The sequence below is a fragment of the Salvia hispanica genome, chromosome 6, assembly GCF_023119035.1.
Source record: "Salvia hispanica cultivar TCC Black 2014 chromosome 6, UniMelb_Shisp_WGS_1.0, whole genome shotgun sequence".
Lineage (NCBI taxonomy): Eukaryota > Viridiplantae > Streptophyta > Magnoliopsida > Lamiales > Lamiaceae > Salvia > Salvia hispanica.
The window spans coordinates 9,002,756-9,022,219 of record NC_062970.1 but is presented as its reverse complement, the minus strand read 5'-3'; the positions used below and the strand labels follow the sequence as shown (position 1 = coordinate 9,022,219).

At 37.2% G+C, this 19,464-nt stretch overlaps 2 protein-coding genes across 2 annotated transcripts; both read right to left on the bottom strand.

The window, feature by feature from the left end:
- Window positions 1-528: 528 nt before the first annotated feature.
- LOC125192032 (protein STRICTOSIDINE SYNTHASE-LIKE 10) lies at window positions 529-2,341 on the bottom strand. The gene is made up of 3 exons (XM_048089486.1): window positions 2,006-2,341; window positions 1,466-1,729; window positions 529-1,177 (listed from the first exon to the last, which is right to left on the bottom strand). The coding sequence occupies exons 1-3, from the start codon at window positions 2,275-2,277 to the stop codon at window positions 607-609; spliced, it is 1,107 nt and encodes a 368-aa protein (XP_047945443.1). The 5' UTR covers window positions 2,278-2,341; the 3' UTR covers window positions 529-606.
- Window positions 2,342-12,981: 10,640 nt separating this feature from the next.
- Window positions 12,982-13,455, bottom strand: LOC125194646. Its single transcript, XM_048092892.1, has one exon. It carries the CDS (start codon window positions 13,453-13,455, stop codon window positions 12,982-12,984), a length of 474 nt encoding a protein of 157 aa, XP_047948849.1.
- Between the last annotated feature and the right edge of the window lie 6,009 nt (window positions 13,456-19,464).

Genomic DNA, 19,464 nt, shown 5'->3' with positions numbered 1-19,464 from the left:
AATCAAAACTCAATAATTGGTTCCACCTATTGTGTAGTTCCAAGATAAAACCACGAACATGCAAAAGAATCTGGCAGAAGCTTTTGCAGAAATTAATTATAATTATCGTTGTGCAAAAACAATAAATTGCGTAGACAAAATACTGTAGACATGTAAACATATGGCAACACTAGGTGGAGTTATTCTCGTACATTTAAATGGAGATACTTGCAGAAATTTAGCACAACCTACTGAGTTTTCAGCCAAATTCAACACAATTTATAAGACTATATTTAATTATCTTTTGGATGGAAAATTATACGCCCTCCATCCACTCAAGATGTACACACGTTTTTAAGTAATAGTACAAGATTTTAGGAAAAGTCAGTAGCTAGAATGAGTAGAGAGAAAAAAAAATAATTGAATATTTTAATGATGAAATAGAGGAAAGAAGGATTTATTTTTAAATAAAGAAAATGGACATCTTAATTAGGACAAATTAAAAAGGAAAGATAACAATCTTGAATGAGACAAAGTAGTACTACTGTATAACAAAGAAAACTGGAGTATAGCTTATCTGAAGATGCAGTTTTTACAGAGTGAGTCTACAAATTAGATGGTTTTTTGTTATGGCAGATTGTAGATTCCTATATAAGGCATCAACACAGATGCAATCCACAGCTTCCCATCCCTCTCCTCCACTTCACTTATGAACTTCAAGGTTTTCCCTTCGGCGTCTTCCAGAACCCGCAAAACTTCACCTGTGTCACTGAGCTTAATGGCAGTCGCGTGAGGCTTGCCTCCAACGAGCAAGTAATGCAATTGCTTGAAGCTGAGGGGGAGCTTCCACAGGCCACGCCCGAACCATGAGTAGTACGCGGACAGTTTTGCAATGAGCCCATTCTTCGAGTGCAGGGCGACCCAGAATTCCCCGTCTGAGTTCCTTCTGATATTGTCTGGATAGCCTGGTACCTCAGCGAAAACATCCTGCTTTCCAGCATTTGGGCCCTGAAGCCACAGCCTCAGCACTCTGCATCTTGCGGTTTCAGCTACTAAGACAAAAGAGCGATCTTTACTCAGAGCCACGCCATTCGCAAAAGCAAGGCCTCGCAGCAAAACTGTCACTTCCTTGCTTGACAAATCGTATTTCATAAATTTGCCTGTCGCGTCCGAGTTTAAAACTGATGACATGAATTCCCTTGGATCACAAACAGATCCAGAGTCAGTAGAGGATTGGAAAGTAACGAGATTGAAGTACTTAATACATAACTAATGCACAAGAATAAGAAATCAGTCTAGAAATGTCAAAGCAAAAGCTTCTTGCAGTCATTTTAAATTACCCCATCAACGTTAGTTTCGTATATTATCCATTAGTTATCATCCTATCCTAGATCTCGCTCAACGACATTGAACTATGACAAGACCATCCATCTCATGATGGAAAGTAAGGCCATTTTTCAAGAACATATGCTAAGAGCAGAGTTACCTTCTGTAGTATTCGGTGCTAGAATCAGTGAAGTAAATCACATCATTCTCATCATCGATATCCAAGTCATTGGTGAAACGCAAACGCTGGCCTTCTACTTGTGTTACTACAGGTGTAGCCAGTCCTCCTGCTGGTCCGACTACATGGAGGCCTAAGTAAGCATCAGCAATGTAAAGATCTCCCGTCTTCTGATGAAACCTCAGTCCCAGTGGCCTCCCACATATGTGCTCCATTGCTGGATTGAAGGGCAGAGAGCACGCATCTCTTCAATACAGCCATAAAAATTGCTCAGGCCAATCAAATTTAGCTAATACAACCGCCATTCAAATGGAGATAACTACAAATTGAATTCACATCTTTGTATTTAACATCATAACTGATCTGAATGGAACTATGGAGAAGAATCAATTCAGTCAATTGTTTTGGTTAGTATTTCTAATTTCTTCACTGCAAATACATGCTTGGATTAGTATATACAAATTGAATAATACCAAACCCTACAATCCAAATTGAATTTTTTTTTGAAATGATAAAAATTACCTTGAGGATGAGGTGAGGGCGAATTCTACCCAGTCTCCGGCGGTCCACCTGAGAACACGGCCGTCGGCGACGCCTGTGTAGGGGCCTCCGCCGCTAGGATCGAAGACCAAGCTCTCGGGGCCGACAGCTCCAGGGATATGGATCTGCTGGGCGGCGGAGAGGACATCGTGCGAGTCAGGTAGCAGAGGCGGAGTGAAGAGGGCGAGGGCGATGGCGACCGCCACAGCGATCAGTGGAAGTGCTACTGCAGCGAGGATGAGCTTCCAATTCATGGTCAACTATGGCATTAACATAGTCAAGCATGGATTTATTTAACATGCTGTTTCATTGTATTCAGGTAGGAATGTTGGTAGGTGGAACCTAAAAACTTCATGGGATCACATATTTACGTAACAAATGGGCCTGATTGAGAGGAGTCCATTATTCTACTTCAGCCCAAAGCAGAAGCCCAATCACTTGAACCCCTCATGCTTAATACTTCGATTGCCATGACTAAGTATCATGAGACTATCCATCCAAGATTAAGTTGTGGGATTATTTTAATTGGAGGGGGAAGATTATGACTAATTATCATGAGACTATTCATCTAAGATTAAGTTGTGGAATTATTTTAGTTGGAGGGGGGAGGCTATGACTAATTATTATGAGATTATCCATCTAGGATTAAGTTGTAGGGTTACATCTTATGAACCAAACATAATACATCTTTAATTATGAGATTTAATCTTAGCAACCGAACACCAATGAATCGATATTCTACTTTTATTCCATTCTCCATTACAATATTAATTCCTTTTATTTAGCCAAAAAATAATCATTCCTTTTCATTCTATTTTAGATTTTTAACAAAATTATACGACATACTACTATATTGAAGTATTATATTTCAATTAATCTCCATTTTATAATTATTAAATTATAAATTTTTAAGTAATTGAACACACACACACTTTTTCCATTTTCAGCCAATATTTTTTGTAGGGGAGTGATCAATTGCTAACTCATCATTTAATTGTTAACTACAATTAATTTAAGGCCACATGATTTTAAAAAACGTGTGGTCTACAATTTGCCACGTGTAATTTTTGTTTTTATTAATTAAATCGAAAAAATTTAAAAAAATGTCAAATTAGGATTTTGGATGAAAATGTCAATATAGTGTTTCGAAAATATCAATACAATGCTTTGAAAATGTCAACACAAATTTAGGATTGACATTATATATGCTTTATATTGACATATTATCTTATTTGTATTGACATTAATGTGTATACGAAAAATACGAAAATTGTAGATTTTTTTTACAAATTTTGACGTCGGAACATATGCATGTAGTATATCGTTGGAATCCTTATAAAATTATCTTTAATTTGATATATGTTATATGAATTTAAAGTTTTGGGAATTTTTTTAAAAGTTAGTTATAACTAACTTGACATTAATATCCCTATTGATTTTTATTGGAATTAATCCTATAGCTTTATTGACGTTTTTTGTTGATCGTATTGATATTTTGTGGTTAATAATCTAGGCCTTTAATTTGAATATCTAATGGCTATTATTGAGTTGTAGTTAGCAATTAAGCATTGAGTTAGCAATATAACTCTCCCTTATTTTTGTATTATTATGTGCAATTTTCTATAGAGAAATATTTATGACCAAACTAAAGTACCGCAGGATGCATTCACCTTTCATTTTCATTGTCCAATACGAATCTCATAATTCGTGATAAACAAGGCGGTCTACGATTATTTTTTCTTAGTAATAAATAAATAATTATTTATTTTATTGAAAACAGGGTTAAACTTTGAATAGGAATGGAGTAGGAGATGGTTGAAGTGATTTGCTCTGCTTTTTTGGGGTTTCGTAATTATTTTATTATTACAAAAAAATAGAGGTTGCAATGAATAAAATTAGCACTGTTAACAGAATCATGTTTGTAGTTCATATCAGAGAGTTATGATAATGGACATTGGTCCATTAAATAGCCAAAATGGTAGAACATAATGGGCTTTTGACTCAAGCCCATAAGAATACAATGGAGCACGGGCTTAAACTCTATTCCATACACATTTTGTGCTGTTAAATGTAGAAAAAATACCACTGTTAAGAACTGAAAAATGAAAAAATTGTAACTGTTCTAATAACTTAATAAGCTGAAATGTTAAACTTCCCATTTCCATTAAAAAGTGAATGATATTACATCTTACATTTAAATTAATTTTGTAGAGGTCAATGAAGTGAAGCTCGCGTTGTGGAGTTTCATTTCATTTAATTTGAAATAGAAAATGACAGAACATAATAAAATTCTGTTATAAGATCTTAAACTAATTATAAATTGATTAGGGATGTTCAGAAAAGTAAATTGAACATAAATTCTTACTAAAACTGTTTGAGGCTTCAGGTTTAAGTTCAACTATCTCAAAATCAGATAACACAAATTCCCTTATGTCGCATCACATGTATGATGGTAACATCGTCTCCACATACATATAAGTATCGATACAATAATAAATACTAAGTACAAAACAAATTATTGTTTTATGCTATAACTACTATTCAATCGGAATCTAAGGCATGTGCCCCAAAAATTTGGTGGGCACCTAAATTTTCATAATTTGGATAATGGGGTTGGAGTAGGGCATCGTGGCCAATACCAAAGAAAAAGCAATTAGTCAAAATAAAATGCGGACAAACAAGAAAACCAACATTTGTTCTGAGCAAGAAGTGGGATTTCTAGAGATTTTGAAGGTGTCCCTTTTAATCGTGAAATTAAATATGACACATGGAGACTAGGAGCAATAAAAGTAGTTAGGTACAAGGCTGGCAAAAAGATTTTGTGGGTGGCCCAAAGATCGGCTGTTTTTTCAGTTAAAATTGAAATAAAGATTTCTCATTTTCTCCACTTCATTAGGGAGGATCATAATTAATCATTTTCTCCACATCACTGTACCTGTACATCATCGGTTGTTTGCAGACTACTTCGCTCTGGAGCTGCGTTTTGGGGATAATTTATTCCAGCGACGTTTTAGTGTCCTTATCGGGTCGACCTATTAAGGACACGAAAATTTCGTGTCGTGTTCGTGTCGTGTTCGTGTCGGGTTCGTGTTATCCGTTAACAATGCGTGTTCGTGTCGTGTTCGTGTTATCCGTTAACACATAATATTTTAATATTATTATTCTTATTAACACATAATATTTTAATATTATTATTCTTATTATTTTCATTTTTCAATACTTATTTTCGTGTCATTAATGGGTTCGTGTCGTGTTCGTGTCGTGTTGACCCGAAACGGTTCGTGTCGTTAATGGGTTCGTGTCGTGTTTCGTGCCGTGTTCGTGGTCTGAGGGTAGCGGGTCGTGTTCGTATTTGTGTTTGAGGTTTTCTTAACGATTTCGTGTTCGTGTTTGTTGTTATCGTGTTCGTGTCGTTATCGTGTCGACACGATAACGACTCGACACGCACGATTTACTGTACCTGTACATCATCGGTTGTTTGCAGACTACTTCGCTCTGGAGCTGCGTTTTGGGGATAATTTATTCCAGCGACGTTTTAGGATGCATCGTCCGCTATATATGCGTATCGTGAGTGCTTTAGAGCATCAATATGAGTATTTCAGGTTCAGGGAGGATGTGGTTGGTAAACCCGGTCAAACGCCCATACAGAAGTGCACGACCGCAATCAAGCAGCTAGCGTACGGAGGCGCGACCGACATGTTCGACGAGTACTTCCACATTGGCGAGTTGACAGCCCGCGAGTGTCTGCAGTTTTTTTGCAAGGGCGTTAGAGAGATATTCGGGGATTTGTATCTTCGGAAGCCCAGCCCCGAAGACTGCCAGCAGCTGATAGATATGCATGGGTCGGTGCATGGGTTTCCTGGGATGTTGGGCAGCATAGATTGTATGCATTGGGAGTGGAAGAATTGCCCTGCCGCCTGGAAAGGGGTGTACACTACCGGCTTCAAAGGCAAGCATCCTACGACGATCCTTGAAGTTGTATCTGACTACCGGCTGTGGATATGACATGCGTATTTTGGAGTAGCCAGGTCGAACAACGACATCAACGTCCTCCAGTCGTCACCCCTTTTCAACGACCAGTGCATGGGCGTTCGTCCCGCCATCAGTTTTGTCGCCAACGGCAACCAACACAATATGAGCTACTATTTGGCGGATGGGATGATACGCCCGGATTTGCACTTGTTTTAAGGCCATTATTTGGTCCGTTTTTGTTATCAAAATCACTCTACATGTCCATTATTTGCATATTCTATACATTTTGGTATTTTGACGTGTTTTGTGAGAAATGTGCATATTTGAGCCGAAAAGGGGAGTAAAACGCATAGTCTGGAAATCACAGAGTCGAGACGAGCGACCCGGCGGCCGCCGCGCGAAGTTATGCGGCAGGCCACGCCGGCGCCCGGCGGTCGAGAACTATGTGGCGGCCGCCTCGGAAATTTACGCTAGGAGAAGAGTCTCGCCGGCCACCGCCGGAGGACATGTGGCGGTCCGCCACCGAAGGGTCGAGTCTCTGGACTCCAACGCGGCGACCGCCGGCCAAGGTGCGGCGGCCCGCCGGAGAAAGCGGCGAATCCGACCAGCCTTTAGATTTGCTCCAAGATTTACCAAATTTTGAAGATCTTTTCCTTCTATGATGAGGAATAATCTTCCCCTATAAATAGGACCTCAAGCTTCATCAAAAGAGAGTTTTTTTCACACAACAAGAACACCATTCATAGAGATCAAAAGCTAGAGTACTTCAATTGTGCAAGGAGTTGAAGAAGGATTTCAAGAACATCAAGAACGACAAGGATTCAACCTACGGGTTTTATTTGCTTTAGTTTTATGTTCAGATTGCTTTCCCTTCAATCTATGTTTTTAGTTTATTCAAGTCATGTGTAACTAAACTCATAGGATTCTAGGGATGTGTTAAGTAGCAACTTTGGTTATACAATTCCGTTTTCTATTTAATATCCGTTTTTGTTTTTACTTTGTTTCTTTCCTAAGTTAATCATGATGCTTCATAATTGAGTGACACAATTATGTATGATTCAATACAACTTGCTTCATAACTGGGTTTGACTGTAACAGAGTTCTAGCGAGTTAGATCCACTTAGTAGACACTACGGTTAGCTTCCTTTTAAAACTAAGGCACTTGTTAATTGAGAGTGAGGACTTTTCAAGGGTCTTAGGAGCTTTTTGGAGTTACGTGTTAGGATTGACAACCCTAATGTTAGTAATCAACGTTTGTATCGCATGAGCATAAGCTAGGTGACTCGTCCTTTCAAAGTATTAACTGTGATAGGGTATTATAGTTTGGAATTTGTATAACCATAAAAGCGAAAACACATCCCCGGAATTCCCCTTATCTATATACTTTCCTCTCAAATAAATCATGCTTTAAATTAATTAAAACCTAAAACATGATTTTCTACGGTTTAGCTATTTTACCTTGATAATTCTCCAAAGAATCGAAGATAGCTCCCTTCTTCCACGTGAAGATTTTTTAGTACTAAACCACAGATCCCCCCGTCGGTTTACGGACGAAACCGATATCGGGTGGGCTGATTCACCGATACTAGGAATTAAATAAAGAAGAGGGAAAAAACCTTTCTCACGGGGGAAAAAAAATCCTCCCTCGATATGGAGAGGGGAAAAAAAAATTTGATAGAAAACAATTTGTTTTTTCCCTCCATTTTATTTTTTTTGGGAAGTCCTATTGGGCCCAAACGGGATCTAGGGAAAATTTTTTTATGAGCTCCTCCAATTAGTTTTTACAAATTTTAAATTAACCCCAATTTAATACTCCATCCCCCCAAAGATATTAGCCCCCTTTTCCCAACTTTGGGGTGCCCCAATAAACAAATTTTATTTATGGTAAAAATATCTCTACTACCAACTCCCCTTACACCACAAAAACAACTTCTCCAAATTCTGCCCCAAAGAAAGGGGCCCCAATATTTTGGGGACGGAAAGATAAGTTTTTTAATTTGGAATATTATTTAGAAACCACACCCGAATAAATTAACCCCCCACCCAAATAAAAATTAAAAGTAATCCGGTTTCCATTGTTGATATTTTTTTCCCCGCGCTTAAGATAGAAACATCCATTAATTAATTAATGTCTTTTAAAAAAATTAATTAATTTATCTTATTAATTCCAAAAGTGGACTCAACAAGAAATTCTTATTTATTATTCATAGAGAAAATCAAACTCCAACAAAGCTGGGTTTCCCGAATAAAAAAAACTTATATCAATCTCCTCTTGAGGATGTTATCAAAACAACCTCACCTCCCACGATTCAACATAAAAAAAATTTCCCCTTAACCGCTAGATATTAATCACCACTACCCAAATCCGGGCTTTTTTGGGTTAAAAACCCGCCCATTTGGTATGCCCAAAGTAGTGCATAATAAATTTCCGTATGCCCCAATGCAAAGCATTGATTATGAAACAATAATTTACAAGGCCTGTTTTGGGAAGATAGCATAAAGACATGTCTCTTGTTAGACCCAACTGCTATCCCAAACCCAATCATCTTATTTCATTAAAGGCTTAGAAATAACGGACGACATTGAAACCCTTTTCCCACGAAGGTAGTATAAGCCTATCTAGGTTGTGAAATTCTTTTTTTTCTTTGTTTAACGGCCGTGTTACCTTCAAGTGAACGTCCCCCACAACCGGTCTACTAAAAAAAAGACCTTAGACTTTGTTAAGTTCCATACATTTAAACTTTAAATATAAACCATTAAATGAAAAAAACATAAAAAACATTATAAAAAATAACCCATTTTTTATTGTAAAAAAAAAATAAGAGTTTTAACTTTATTCAATCACTCAAAAGGTGATTTCTGGGTAAAAATTTAACAATTTTCCCACTTATCCCAAAACAATTTTTCAGTATAAAAAAAAATGTCCCTTTACGTCTAATTGTCCCACTTATACGAAAAGCGGGTTGAGGCCCGGCAGTCGAACCCATTCCTTCAACATGGCGCCGAACGGTTTCCCGCCAATGCCGAAAGGGATCCCCCCAGGTTGTTCTCCGACGCAATCTTGACCACTTGTATTCTAAATCTCCCCTTTTATATCTCTAATGACATGTTTTTTTCCCTTTCTCTAGTGTTTGCTCGCTTTGGAGCTTTTGGGTTTCCCCTTCGAATTTGCCACAACAAACCGGAATTGTCACAATTTAAAAGGTGATGCTCTTGGGGGATTCCCTAACCACACCCCCAAATCCAAAAGGGAAAGTTTTTGAGCCCCCTCCCTTTTTTGCGGCCTCCAAAACAGCCCCTATTGGCTTCCATGGTTGAGTTCCCCAATGCATTTCCTTTTTCACTCTTCCAAAATTGGCTCCACCTCCCCAAGGTAAACACATATCCCAAGTAGATTTTTCTCGAGTGGGTGACGCCCTTTAAAGTCTAAATCGGATATCCCAAAGGGCCCAACCTTGCTTTTTAAACTAGAACCTATTCCTTTTCCGTTTTAAAGGGACTTTAGATGTTCTTTGGCCAAAACAAAGTCCCCGGGCCCGGGTTCCCCGATATTTTGCCATACCTTAACAAAAAAGCAAAATCGGGCCTTGTACAAAGCATAGCATATATGAGATACCAACCGGGGTTTTTGGTATCCTTTCTCTGTATTCCCATATTGTTTTAAAAAAAACATCTCTTGGGGATAGATAGATGCCATGTCTAAAAGGTAAGAAACCTTTCGGGATCTTGCATGCTAAAGCGACTAAGTACGGTTTTTCGATGCAAGGTTCTTGGGGATAAGCACAACATTCTTTTCCGTCCCCCAATTTAAACCTTTATGTTTGAATTTTCCCGTCTCCCATTCCCTTTTTCTCGGCCGGTTTACAACCACGGTTAAACCCATGAAACACTTTTTAATTTTTTAATTAAAAGAATGTCATCTACATAAAAACTAAGAACACCACATTCCCCCTTTTTAAACCCTTTTTATAAAACGGTTGTTAGCCTTTTAATTAAACTTATGAAGCTTTTATGAAGGCCCTTGATTCCATGATCTAGATGCTTGCTTGAGGGGATAAAGGCCTTCTTAAGCTTCCATACCATGTGCCCTTTGCCCTTCACGGATAACCCTTGTTCTATGTAGATGGTCTCCTCAAGGCTTCCTTTTTTAAAAACGCACCCTTTAAAGTTTATCCCCCCACATCTCAATCCATGTGTTTCCATAGAAATAGAATCCGGATCGATTTGAGCCCTTTGGGCCCCCGGGAGAAGGTCTCGTCGTATCGACACCTTCCTTTTTGGGTGTACCCCTTTCCACTAGTCTTGCCCTTTAAAAACTTTAACTCGTCCATCGGGTCCCCTTTATGTTTGTATATCCACTTGCTCCCCCTGGGGGAGGCCGCCCGGGGGGACCACAAATTGTGATGTCTTTTTTCATCATTGATTGTGTTTGAATCCATTGCTCTTTTCCCATTCCAGTGATCGACATCCGCCCGCGCCTTTGCAAAATTTTAGGGATCTAGTTTTTTGGTTTTAGGGGGATCAATAGATTCTCCCAAACCATAACCCCCTGGAGTTTCTAATTTGGGATTACATTTTGTTGCTAAAAGTCCTGCACGAATATCACTAAAGTTTCAATATCCAATATCAACGCACACCAGTGATATGCATCGGTCATGTGGATCTATTTATTTCCAAACTTTTTGCTATATTGTGGACAAACAGTAAGGGCTAGAAACTTTAGTCTCCAAATAAGGTATCACATAATTTTAATGGGGACGACATTACAAGTCCCCAAAATCTGGTGATGTCCATAACAAATATCAAATGAGAGATTTATACTTTAAAAAGGGGGGAAACGATAACTAAACAATAACAAACGAAGATGTTCACACACCATGATTCAAAGCCATGAAAGATAATCACACAAGAAAAAAAAACCACATCATTTTTTATCTCTATCAATTTATAAAATTTGAGAAATTTATGAGAAAAAAATGTACCAGGAGGTTTTTTTAAAGGGGGGGCCATACAAAAAGGGGTCTGACTTTTAAAAGGGGGATTTGAGAATGATAGGACAGGGGAGGGGGTCGGACAGAGGGGAGGTGATCAAAAAAAAACGCGGGGAGTTTTCTCGGCCTTTTTGGGGACTGGGGGATCCGGGCGGCCCTTTTGAAAAAGGACGGGGAAGGGACATATGATGGGGCCGCTTTTGGCGGTGGCGAGTCCAAGTCCCACCCCACACAACCCCCCGCAATTTGGCAACAGGGTTTTTCGAGGGGGGGTACATTCCCCTTCCGCCACTCCAAATTTTTTATTTTCATTTAATTTGTATTAGACATTTCCCTTTGCTCCCCCTATTAGAAACATTTATTTCTATATAACTAGGGAACAAATTATCTACTTTCCCTTTCGAGCTCATGAGAGCCCCCCATCGCTAGCGACACTACAACACTAGGAGGAAGTTGAAGTTTCGGGAATTGGTTGTACAATAATTGTTCTTAGTTAAGGAACTTGTGATCAAGAAGCTCCAAGAGCTACTTACTTGGGGTTTAGATTATAAAAAGTCTTCCTTAAGAATGTCCAGTACCACAATGACTTTCTTGTTTTGAGACTATAGAATTTATAAGCTTTCAAACCCGGGGGTAACCTATAAAAAAAATACCCCCCCGAGCCCAAAATTTTAGTCGATCTTTTTCCCAAAAAGAGCCACACCCCATATCTTGATTTTCCTAGTTGGGGTTTCCCCCATTCCACAACCATAGGGAGAGGAACAGATTTGACTAAAATTGTCTAATATATGGCTCGGAAAAGCACGGATATCCCCAAAACGAAATAAAAGGGGCATAACCACATAAACCCACCATGTTTAAAAGGTCCTACCCTTTTTTTAGCTACACCATTTTCCAGGGGGCCGGGAAAAATTTGAGATTCCATTCCCCCACCGATAAGTGGTCCAAAACTCGAACTTAGGTATTCCTGCACAGGCGCTTGATACGTTTGCCCCCCGCATAAGCCGTAAACTCTTTGAAATTGTCAAAAGATTCAGAATTAAAGCGCATCAATAAACATATCCCACTTTCGAAACACCAATGTGATGAAATAGCAAAACCCCTTTTTGTTTTGTTGACATTGTCCAACCGCAAACGGTTCTAGTATTCCGCCTTATCCTTTCACCTTAAAATTCTTAGCATTTGCCTTCTGCGGGGTTCACACTGGAGAACATCAAGATCAGACCTTTGAAGGTCTTGGTCCAATTTGAATCCCCGCTGTCAGACCAAGCAAAAGGGCATGTATGTTTCGTTTATAACTTGGGCCTTTCTTTTCTTTGAAATTTTCGATGCATTATGGTTCTAATTTGCACGTTGGAGAAGATTATGAACGATAATATTGTGTTGATATTCTTGATTGATTTATTGTGTTGATATTCTTGATTGATTTTAAATGATTACAATGACTCCTATTGATAATGCTAATAACTAACTTAATGAACAAGAAAACAAAGATATGGAAAAGATACGTTAATCCCTAAAATATCTAAACAAAATACTACTATTAAATATGCACGTATCAGATTGTTTTCCATGATACCAACCATCTTTCTTAATAACACAACTGTCATTAAAAGAAATCGAATATCCATCAAAAACCAATTTAGAAACTGAAATTAAAGTTCTTCTAAAAGAAGGTATCAACAAAACATTCTTCAAAATCAAAAATCTATCACTACTAAAACGCAAATAAACGTCTCCCACTGCTACGGCCGCCACTTTAGTAGCGTCGCCCAGCTGGACCTCGATCTCACTATCATATAGCCGTCTTGTCACCTGCATTAAGTCAGTATCAAAACAAATATGATCTGTAGCTCCAATGTCAATAACCCAAGTATGAGATGAAGTCGAAGCCGAACATGACTCGACAACTAGAGCTTGGTGCATACCTGTAGCCTTACCCTTTTTGGGGCAGTCTGGCTTCCAATGCCCCTTCTCACCACACTTAAAACACTTTCATGGTTGCTTTTTGTCTGACCTCCTCTTCTTCTTTCCCTTAGTTTCCTTAGCTACGACCTGGTTCGTCACTTTCTTCCTTCCTGCGCTAGGCCTAGGGCCAGAGGAACGATGTGTCGAACTAACCATTGCAACCTTAGCTTGGTTCATGAGATCCTCTGCCGACTGAAGTTCAATCAACAACTCAGCTAAGGTGTAGTTTCTTTTGTTCATCTCAAAGTTGAGCTTGAACTGTTGAAAGCTAGGGGACAGACTCTGAAGGATGATAGTAACTTGGGACTCGGCATCAATGACGTCTACCAAAACCTCAATTTGATTGAGGTGGCTCATCATCTCGAGGACATGGTCCCGCACAGAAGAACCTTCCTTCATAGTCTTAGCCATGATACTCCAAAAGGCTTGAGACTTAGCCGTTCGATTCTGAGTACCAAAGAGATTCGTGAGATTTTGCATAATCTCGGCGGCAGTCGCCATGGCAACATGCTGATGTCTAAGCACTGTTGACATGGAGGCCAACATATAACACTTAGCCATCTCATTTGCTTTATGCGCATCTCGCACTGCCTGCGTGCGTCGACACTGGAGGCCGTGGAGTAGTGAGCACAAATTTGTTCTAATCAGCCGTGAGAACGATGTCCAAATTTTGTTTCCTTCTATGTAATTTTGGCCCTCGAGTTTGTTTTCTTTAAGAATTGCAGAAAGAGGATTGAGTGACATTGTGACGATTTAGTTTACACTGCAAGACAGAGTATTTACTATTTGTCATAAACTTATGTAATGAAGTTGAAGAGACCGCAGCACGGCATGACAACCAAATGTTGCCTAAGCACGGCCATCAGATTTAGTATTACAGAATCTTGTTTCTACGACACACTCCCATAACAATGTTCATGAGTTGATAACAAGACCAAGCTATCTCGTAAATTCTGTTTGGACTTCTGAAACTTGTAATTTCTTAGGATTATTGATAAGGATCCATGTATTTTATGATCCATTTCCCAAGGAATTACCCATTTAATGTTTGATCTAAATATTTTTGTGATGCTATTTTCAATTTCTCAACACAAAATAAAAGATAATAATAGATCCAACCAACAAAAAATGAATCTAAACAAGAATTGATGGAAGATTAGGAATGGAAAACATGTGTATAATGATGAGATAAAAGAGTTATGACCATAGGACCTTGACCAAAAGGATGGAAACAACCCTAGGCAACTTTCAATAGCTCTATCACCCCTTGGCTCCACTACTCAATGGATACACTCCATTGATGCATACCTCTACTTGAATCAATCTATGAAATTGAGACAAGCAACCTTCAAGGAAGGAATTGGATACATTCCTCAAAGAGGAAAAACTCACTAGGGAGATAACTTCAATCACAATCTTAATCTAGAATGAAAAATGACACCAAAAGGTATTTATACTAAGGGCCCAAAATGTGGAAAAAGGCCCACAAAATCTAAGTCTCGGGTGATTCACCCGGTCAGGTGAATTGTGCGGTCCAAAACACCCCCCCGGGTGTTTCTTCTGGAATCTGGAAATGCTTCACAACACTTTCACCCGGTCGGGTGATTTTCATGGTGAAAACACCCGCCCAGGTGTTCCTTCTGGAGATCTCTGCCTGTTCTGCGCGGCTTTAGTAAATCGCCCATAACTCTCTCCTCCGAACTCCGATTGGGGCGTGTAAGATACCCACGCGAAGCTCTCTCAAAGATGAAGATAATTGTGTCAGTTTCAAAGCATTTGGAAGTCATCTTGATGGGCATAATACTGATTGAAGACAGCTGCAGGTACAAGCTTTGGTGCACGACTTCCATGGTCGTATCATCCTCCCCTTCTTGGAAAGAATTTGTCCTCAAATCTGAGCCTTCCCTCTTCCTCGCTTCCCTGACCATCCCTCGAGCTGTATTGGGTATGTGGCATGACTTCCCTCTTATCCTTGGACCCCAATCGATCCATGGCTCACGCCGAGAGGGACACTCTTGACGTCTAGCAACCGTGGTCATATCAATTATTATCCCCACAGTATGGGTGGCGATAATATTGGAAACTACTTTCAAGTCCATACTATTCACATGTGAGAAGTCAACCTATACGAACTCGCTATTTCTTAGGATTATTGTCCCCACAGCATGGGTGGGGATAAGATTCAGAAAGTAGCTTCATAAGTTGTGGACCAATCGATGGAGACCATATACAAACATAGTTCGTAATTATCGCTTAGATATTTAAGTTATGATTTTTCATTAATTATCCTTAGCCTTAGTGCAGATTAAAGGCTTAATTAAATTCTGTTGGTATTTAATTGACTGGATAATTAAATCTTTTATTATCTTTTAAACATCTTATGAAAGGATAATATATTAATTACCAAAGTTTAATCCATAAACATGTCTTCTAGATGTATCTAAAATAATTAAATTATTTATATCTTGGACTAACATGAATAAATAAACTTAATTAATTCCTTATTAAGATTGGGAAGAGAATAATATTTTATTATTTAATATAATCTATATACCTATCCTTATTAGGATTCTAGATTTATAATAATTAGGAAACTATTAAATTATTCTTGTCCATATCATCTAAGAATAAAATAAAAAAAATTATTTCCTTAGATATTGTCAATAATCTAAATATTCCTAAAATCTAGGAAAATCTTTCCAAAATATTTTATTTAAATATAATATTTTAATGATATCTTTTAATTTAGGAATTAAATAATCATTAAAAACATTCTTTCATCGTTATCTCGTGTTCGAGGTTCGCACGATCAACGACGACGAGGATCCGCCGGTAATATGCTCGCCGGAACGGCAAGTTCGCCGTCCAGACATCGCCGGCGGTCCGCGCGACGCGCAGCTGCTTCCTTTCTCCCACTCCGGCGTGAAGAACGCCGCTGCTCCCTCAGTCGTCGTCAGCCTCCGCGCGCCGACCAACGCGCTTCTCCAGCGACTTCCCTTCACCGGCATTCGATCTCGCCAGAACCAGCAGCCGCCGCTTGCACCCCATCCAAATCCGAAATTATAAGTAATTCGGGTTTCCATTGCTTGATATTTATTTTCCGCGCTTAAGATAGAAACATCCATTAATTAATTAATGTCTGCTATGTACTCAATTAATTAATATCTTATCCAAGAGTGGACTCAGCCAAGAAATTCTTATTTATTATTCATAGAGTAATCAAACTCCAACTAGCTAGTTTCCGAATAATAAAACCTTATTTCAAGCTCCTCTTGAGGATGTTATCAAATGAGACTCACCTCGCGCATGATTCAACATAATAACAATCCTAGCACCGCTAGATATTAATCACCACTACCCAATATACTAGGCTTATTGGGTTGCGAAAAATCCACACCATTTGGTAAGTCAAAGTAGTGCATAATCAATACCGTATGCTCAATGCTAACGTACATTGATTATGAAACAATAATTTACAAGACCTTGTCTTTCAGTAGATAACATAAAGATATATCTCGTTGTTAGATCCAATTTAGTGCTATACCACACCAACATCATCTTATTTCAGTAAGGCTTAGAAATAATCAGACTGACATTGCAACCTTTCACGATAGGTAGTCTAAGCCTATCTAGGTCGTGAAATTCTTCTTTTTCTTTGTTTAGAACTGACCGTGTTACCTTAAAGTGAACGTCGCCCACAACCGATCTACTAAAACAAAGACTTAGAATTTGTTAAGTTACTTATACATTTACATTTAAACATGTAATAAACATCCATTAAATGTAAAACATAACAACATTATGACCAAAATAATCTGTTTTATTCATTGGAAAATAAAATAAGAGTTTTAACAGTATTCAATCACTCGAAAGGTGATTTCTAGTATACAAACTCTAACATGAAGATGCTATGGGTGCCGGTCCAAGCCACGGCGTGGCCACCGCGAATGTACGTATGGGGATACCCCATGGAGAGGCTGATCGAGTCCCCGCATTTGCCGACATGCGCCAAACACAAGCCCATGTACGACTTCAGAACGATATCGTTGAAGAGCTATGGACGCAGAGGGATGGACGTTGATATTTTACTTTTCTTTTGTTTGCATTGTAATTTTTTTTAATATATAATTATGTATGTTTTATTAATGAAGTTGTTGCATTTTCCCCGTCCATATTCGTGTCAAAATTTTAATTCCATACCGTAAATTGCATATTTGTGAATTTGTGAATTTTTTTATTACGAGAAGTCCTTGGGGATGTCCGCCATTGTGCAGTGGAATGTCCTTATGACGTGACAGTGCAGTAAGAGATCTTTATAACGTGGCAGAAAGTGTTTTGGGAAATTTAATTGAACATCCGTCCCATTGGAGATGCTCTTAGAATATTTATCAAAAAAAAAAAAGTTAGAATATTTATCAAAAAAAAAAAAGTTCGATTCATGTTCCCTCCTTTTCTTTTCACATCTTTTTATAGTTTCAACATTAAACCATTAAATACCGCAAAAAGAAGAGGATTAAAAAGGAAACACCGGCTAATATGAAAATAATAAAATAGTAGCTGACTTAAATCTAATTTGATGCCCAAAAAGTCAAAATCACATCCATTCCCTCACTTTGTTCTTTGTTCTTTTTTTTTTATAAGGTATCAAATTGTGTGAGATCTTTCTACTTTAATCCTCTTTTATATTTTGCATTTGATTTTTTTTATCGAGACTTATAAATAAATAAACTCAAAATACAAACTTATATGGTAAATACAAATACAGTGCCTTTATCATCTCTAGATTAGGATCAAGCAACAAAAATGTTGATGTTGTAAAAATTGGTAAAATGTTTCGTTTATTGTGTTCAAAGATCTTGAGCTTTATAGTAGTAGTATTAAGTTTTAGTTTGTGGGTCACGATTATCGACATACATAAGAAATTATTTTGCCAAATTCTTGCCTGATATATTTTAATAAGAGGCTGAAATTGATTTATTTGCACACATATACAAATTTTTTAATTTATAATACGATATTCAAGGTGTGAGTTGCTATGAATCTTCACACATCGACTGCTTTTTTATTTTCGTTATTTACCTTTGGTTATAATGTTTTTTCCCTTTGAAGACGTGACTATTAAATTTTGTTGGTTTTGAAATGGAATATTAATGGTAGGGTCAAAGTAATGATAAATAATTAAAAGTGAGACATATGTAAGGTTCCTAGCGAGTGGACACGTTATCTCATTAGGATCTACTTGTTTTTATTCATGATTTAATGTTCTTGTCCTAAACATGGAGGGACATGAGTGCCCATTTATCATCACATACATTTTGTGAGCTTTTTCATCAATTATTGATGTGAAAATAAAAAGGCATCCAACTGTTTAATTTAGTGTAAGAATTAATCTACTCGTCTTTACGTATACTTTACTTGCTTACCAATTTATTTTGTAAAAATTTACACGAAATGTTAATAGTACAAGTTTTTTCAAAATGCCAAAATTTTGAATATGAATGGAAGGAGTGCATCACGCTCTTTGTGGTCCAAATAAACTGACTTGTGTTTAGTAAATTTCCATGTTTATTGACATAAAAATCAAAATGCATTATTTCTAGATGGTTCAGTCATCCTTTCATATGATATTTAATCAAATGAAGGAAAAATAAGATTTTCATTAAAATAAATAAATAAAAGAAATCATGAGAACTTGAGCAAAAACCCAATTTAACACTTTCTCCTTTAATTTTTAATTATATTGATAGACAAAATAATGATATATGTTTTAATAATTTTTAATTTTTAAAAAGAATTCCCGTGCTTTAATATTCATTTTAATTTATAATTTGATGATTTTAGTTGTAATTTAATAAAATCAAGATATTTAAAAAACTTTGACATCATGCGTATAACACATATATAATATACAATACGAAAACACACTTATATATATTTTTCGATATTACATACATTGAACTTAGATCACCATGCCCGTAGAACTTGGATCATTATACACTATAACATACAACAAATTGTTGGAAAATTGTCATTTTCATCATTGCGAATTCAAAAACACACTTACATATTTAGTAAGTATATTATTTTTCGACATTATATACATATTAAGACACTTACATATTAGTATATTATTTTCGATATTCTATACATATTATATTAAAGTTAGCATTATTATTTATATACATTGAACTTGGATCATCGTAACGCTGCAATTAACAATATCATACTACAAGTAAGCATAGATATATACATATTGATACTCTTTTTTCGTGTGAACCCATATCATTGAGATTTTGTTAGTATTCTTATAAAATCACCTTTAATTTTATATATGATTTGTGTAAAAATAATATATTAATTAAGAGAGGTAAAGTCCATTTTAATTTTTTAAGATATTTTGGGGTTGTAAAGAAAGAGCAAATAAGGAAATTTTTTATTCAATTCAAAACGTTAATTGTGTTTTTAAATATATCACATACTTTAAAAGCATCAATATTAATTGTATCCAAA

Coding starts and splice junctions, on each gene's coding strand:
- LOC125194646 (XM_048092892.1), bottom strand. CDS start 13,455: ATGGCGACTGCCGCCGAGATTATGCAAAATCTCACGAATCTCTTTGGT.
- LOC125192032 (XM_048089486.1), bottom strand. CDS start 2,277: ATGAATTGGAAGCTCATCCTCGCTGCAGTAGCACTTCCACTGATCGCT. Junction 1,730..2,005: donor GCCCTCACCTCATCCTCAAG/GTAATTTTTATC, acceptor GCTGTATTGAAG/AGATGCGTGCTCTCTGCCCT. Junction 1,178..1,465: donor AGCACCGAATACTACAGAAG/GTAACTCTGCTC, acceptor TTGTGATCCAAG/GGAATTCATGTCATCAGTTT.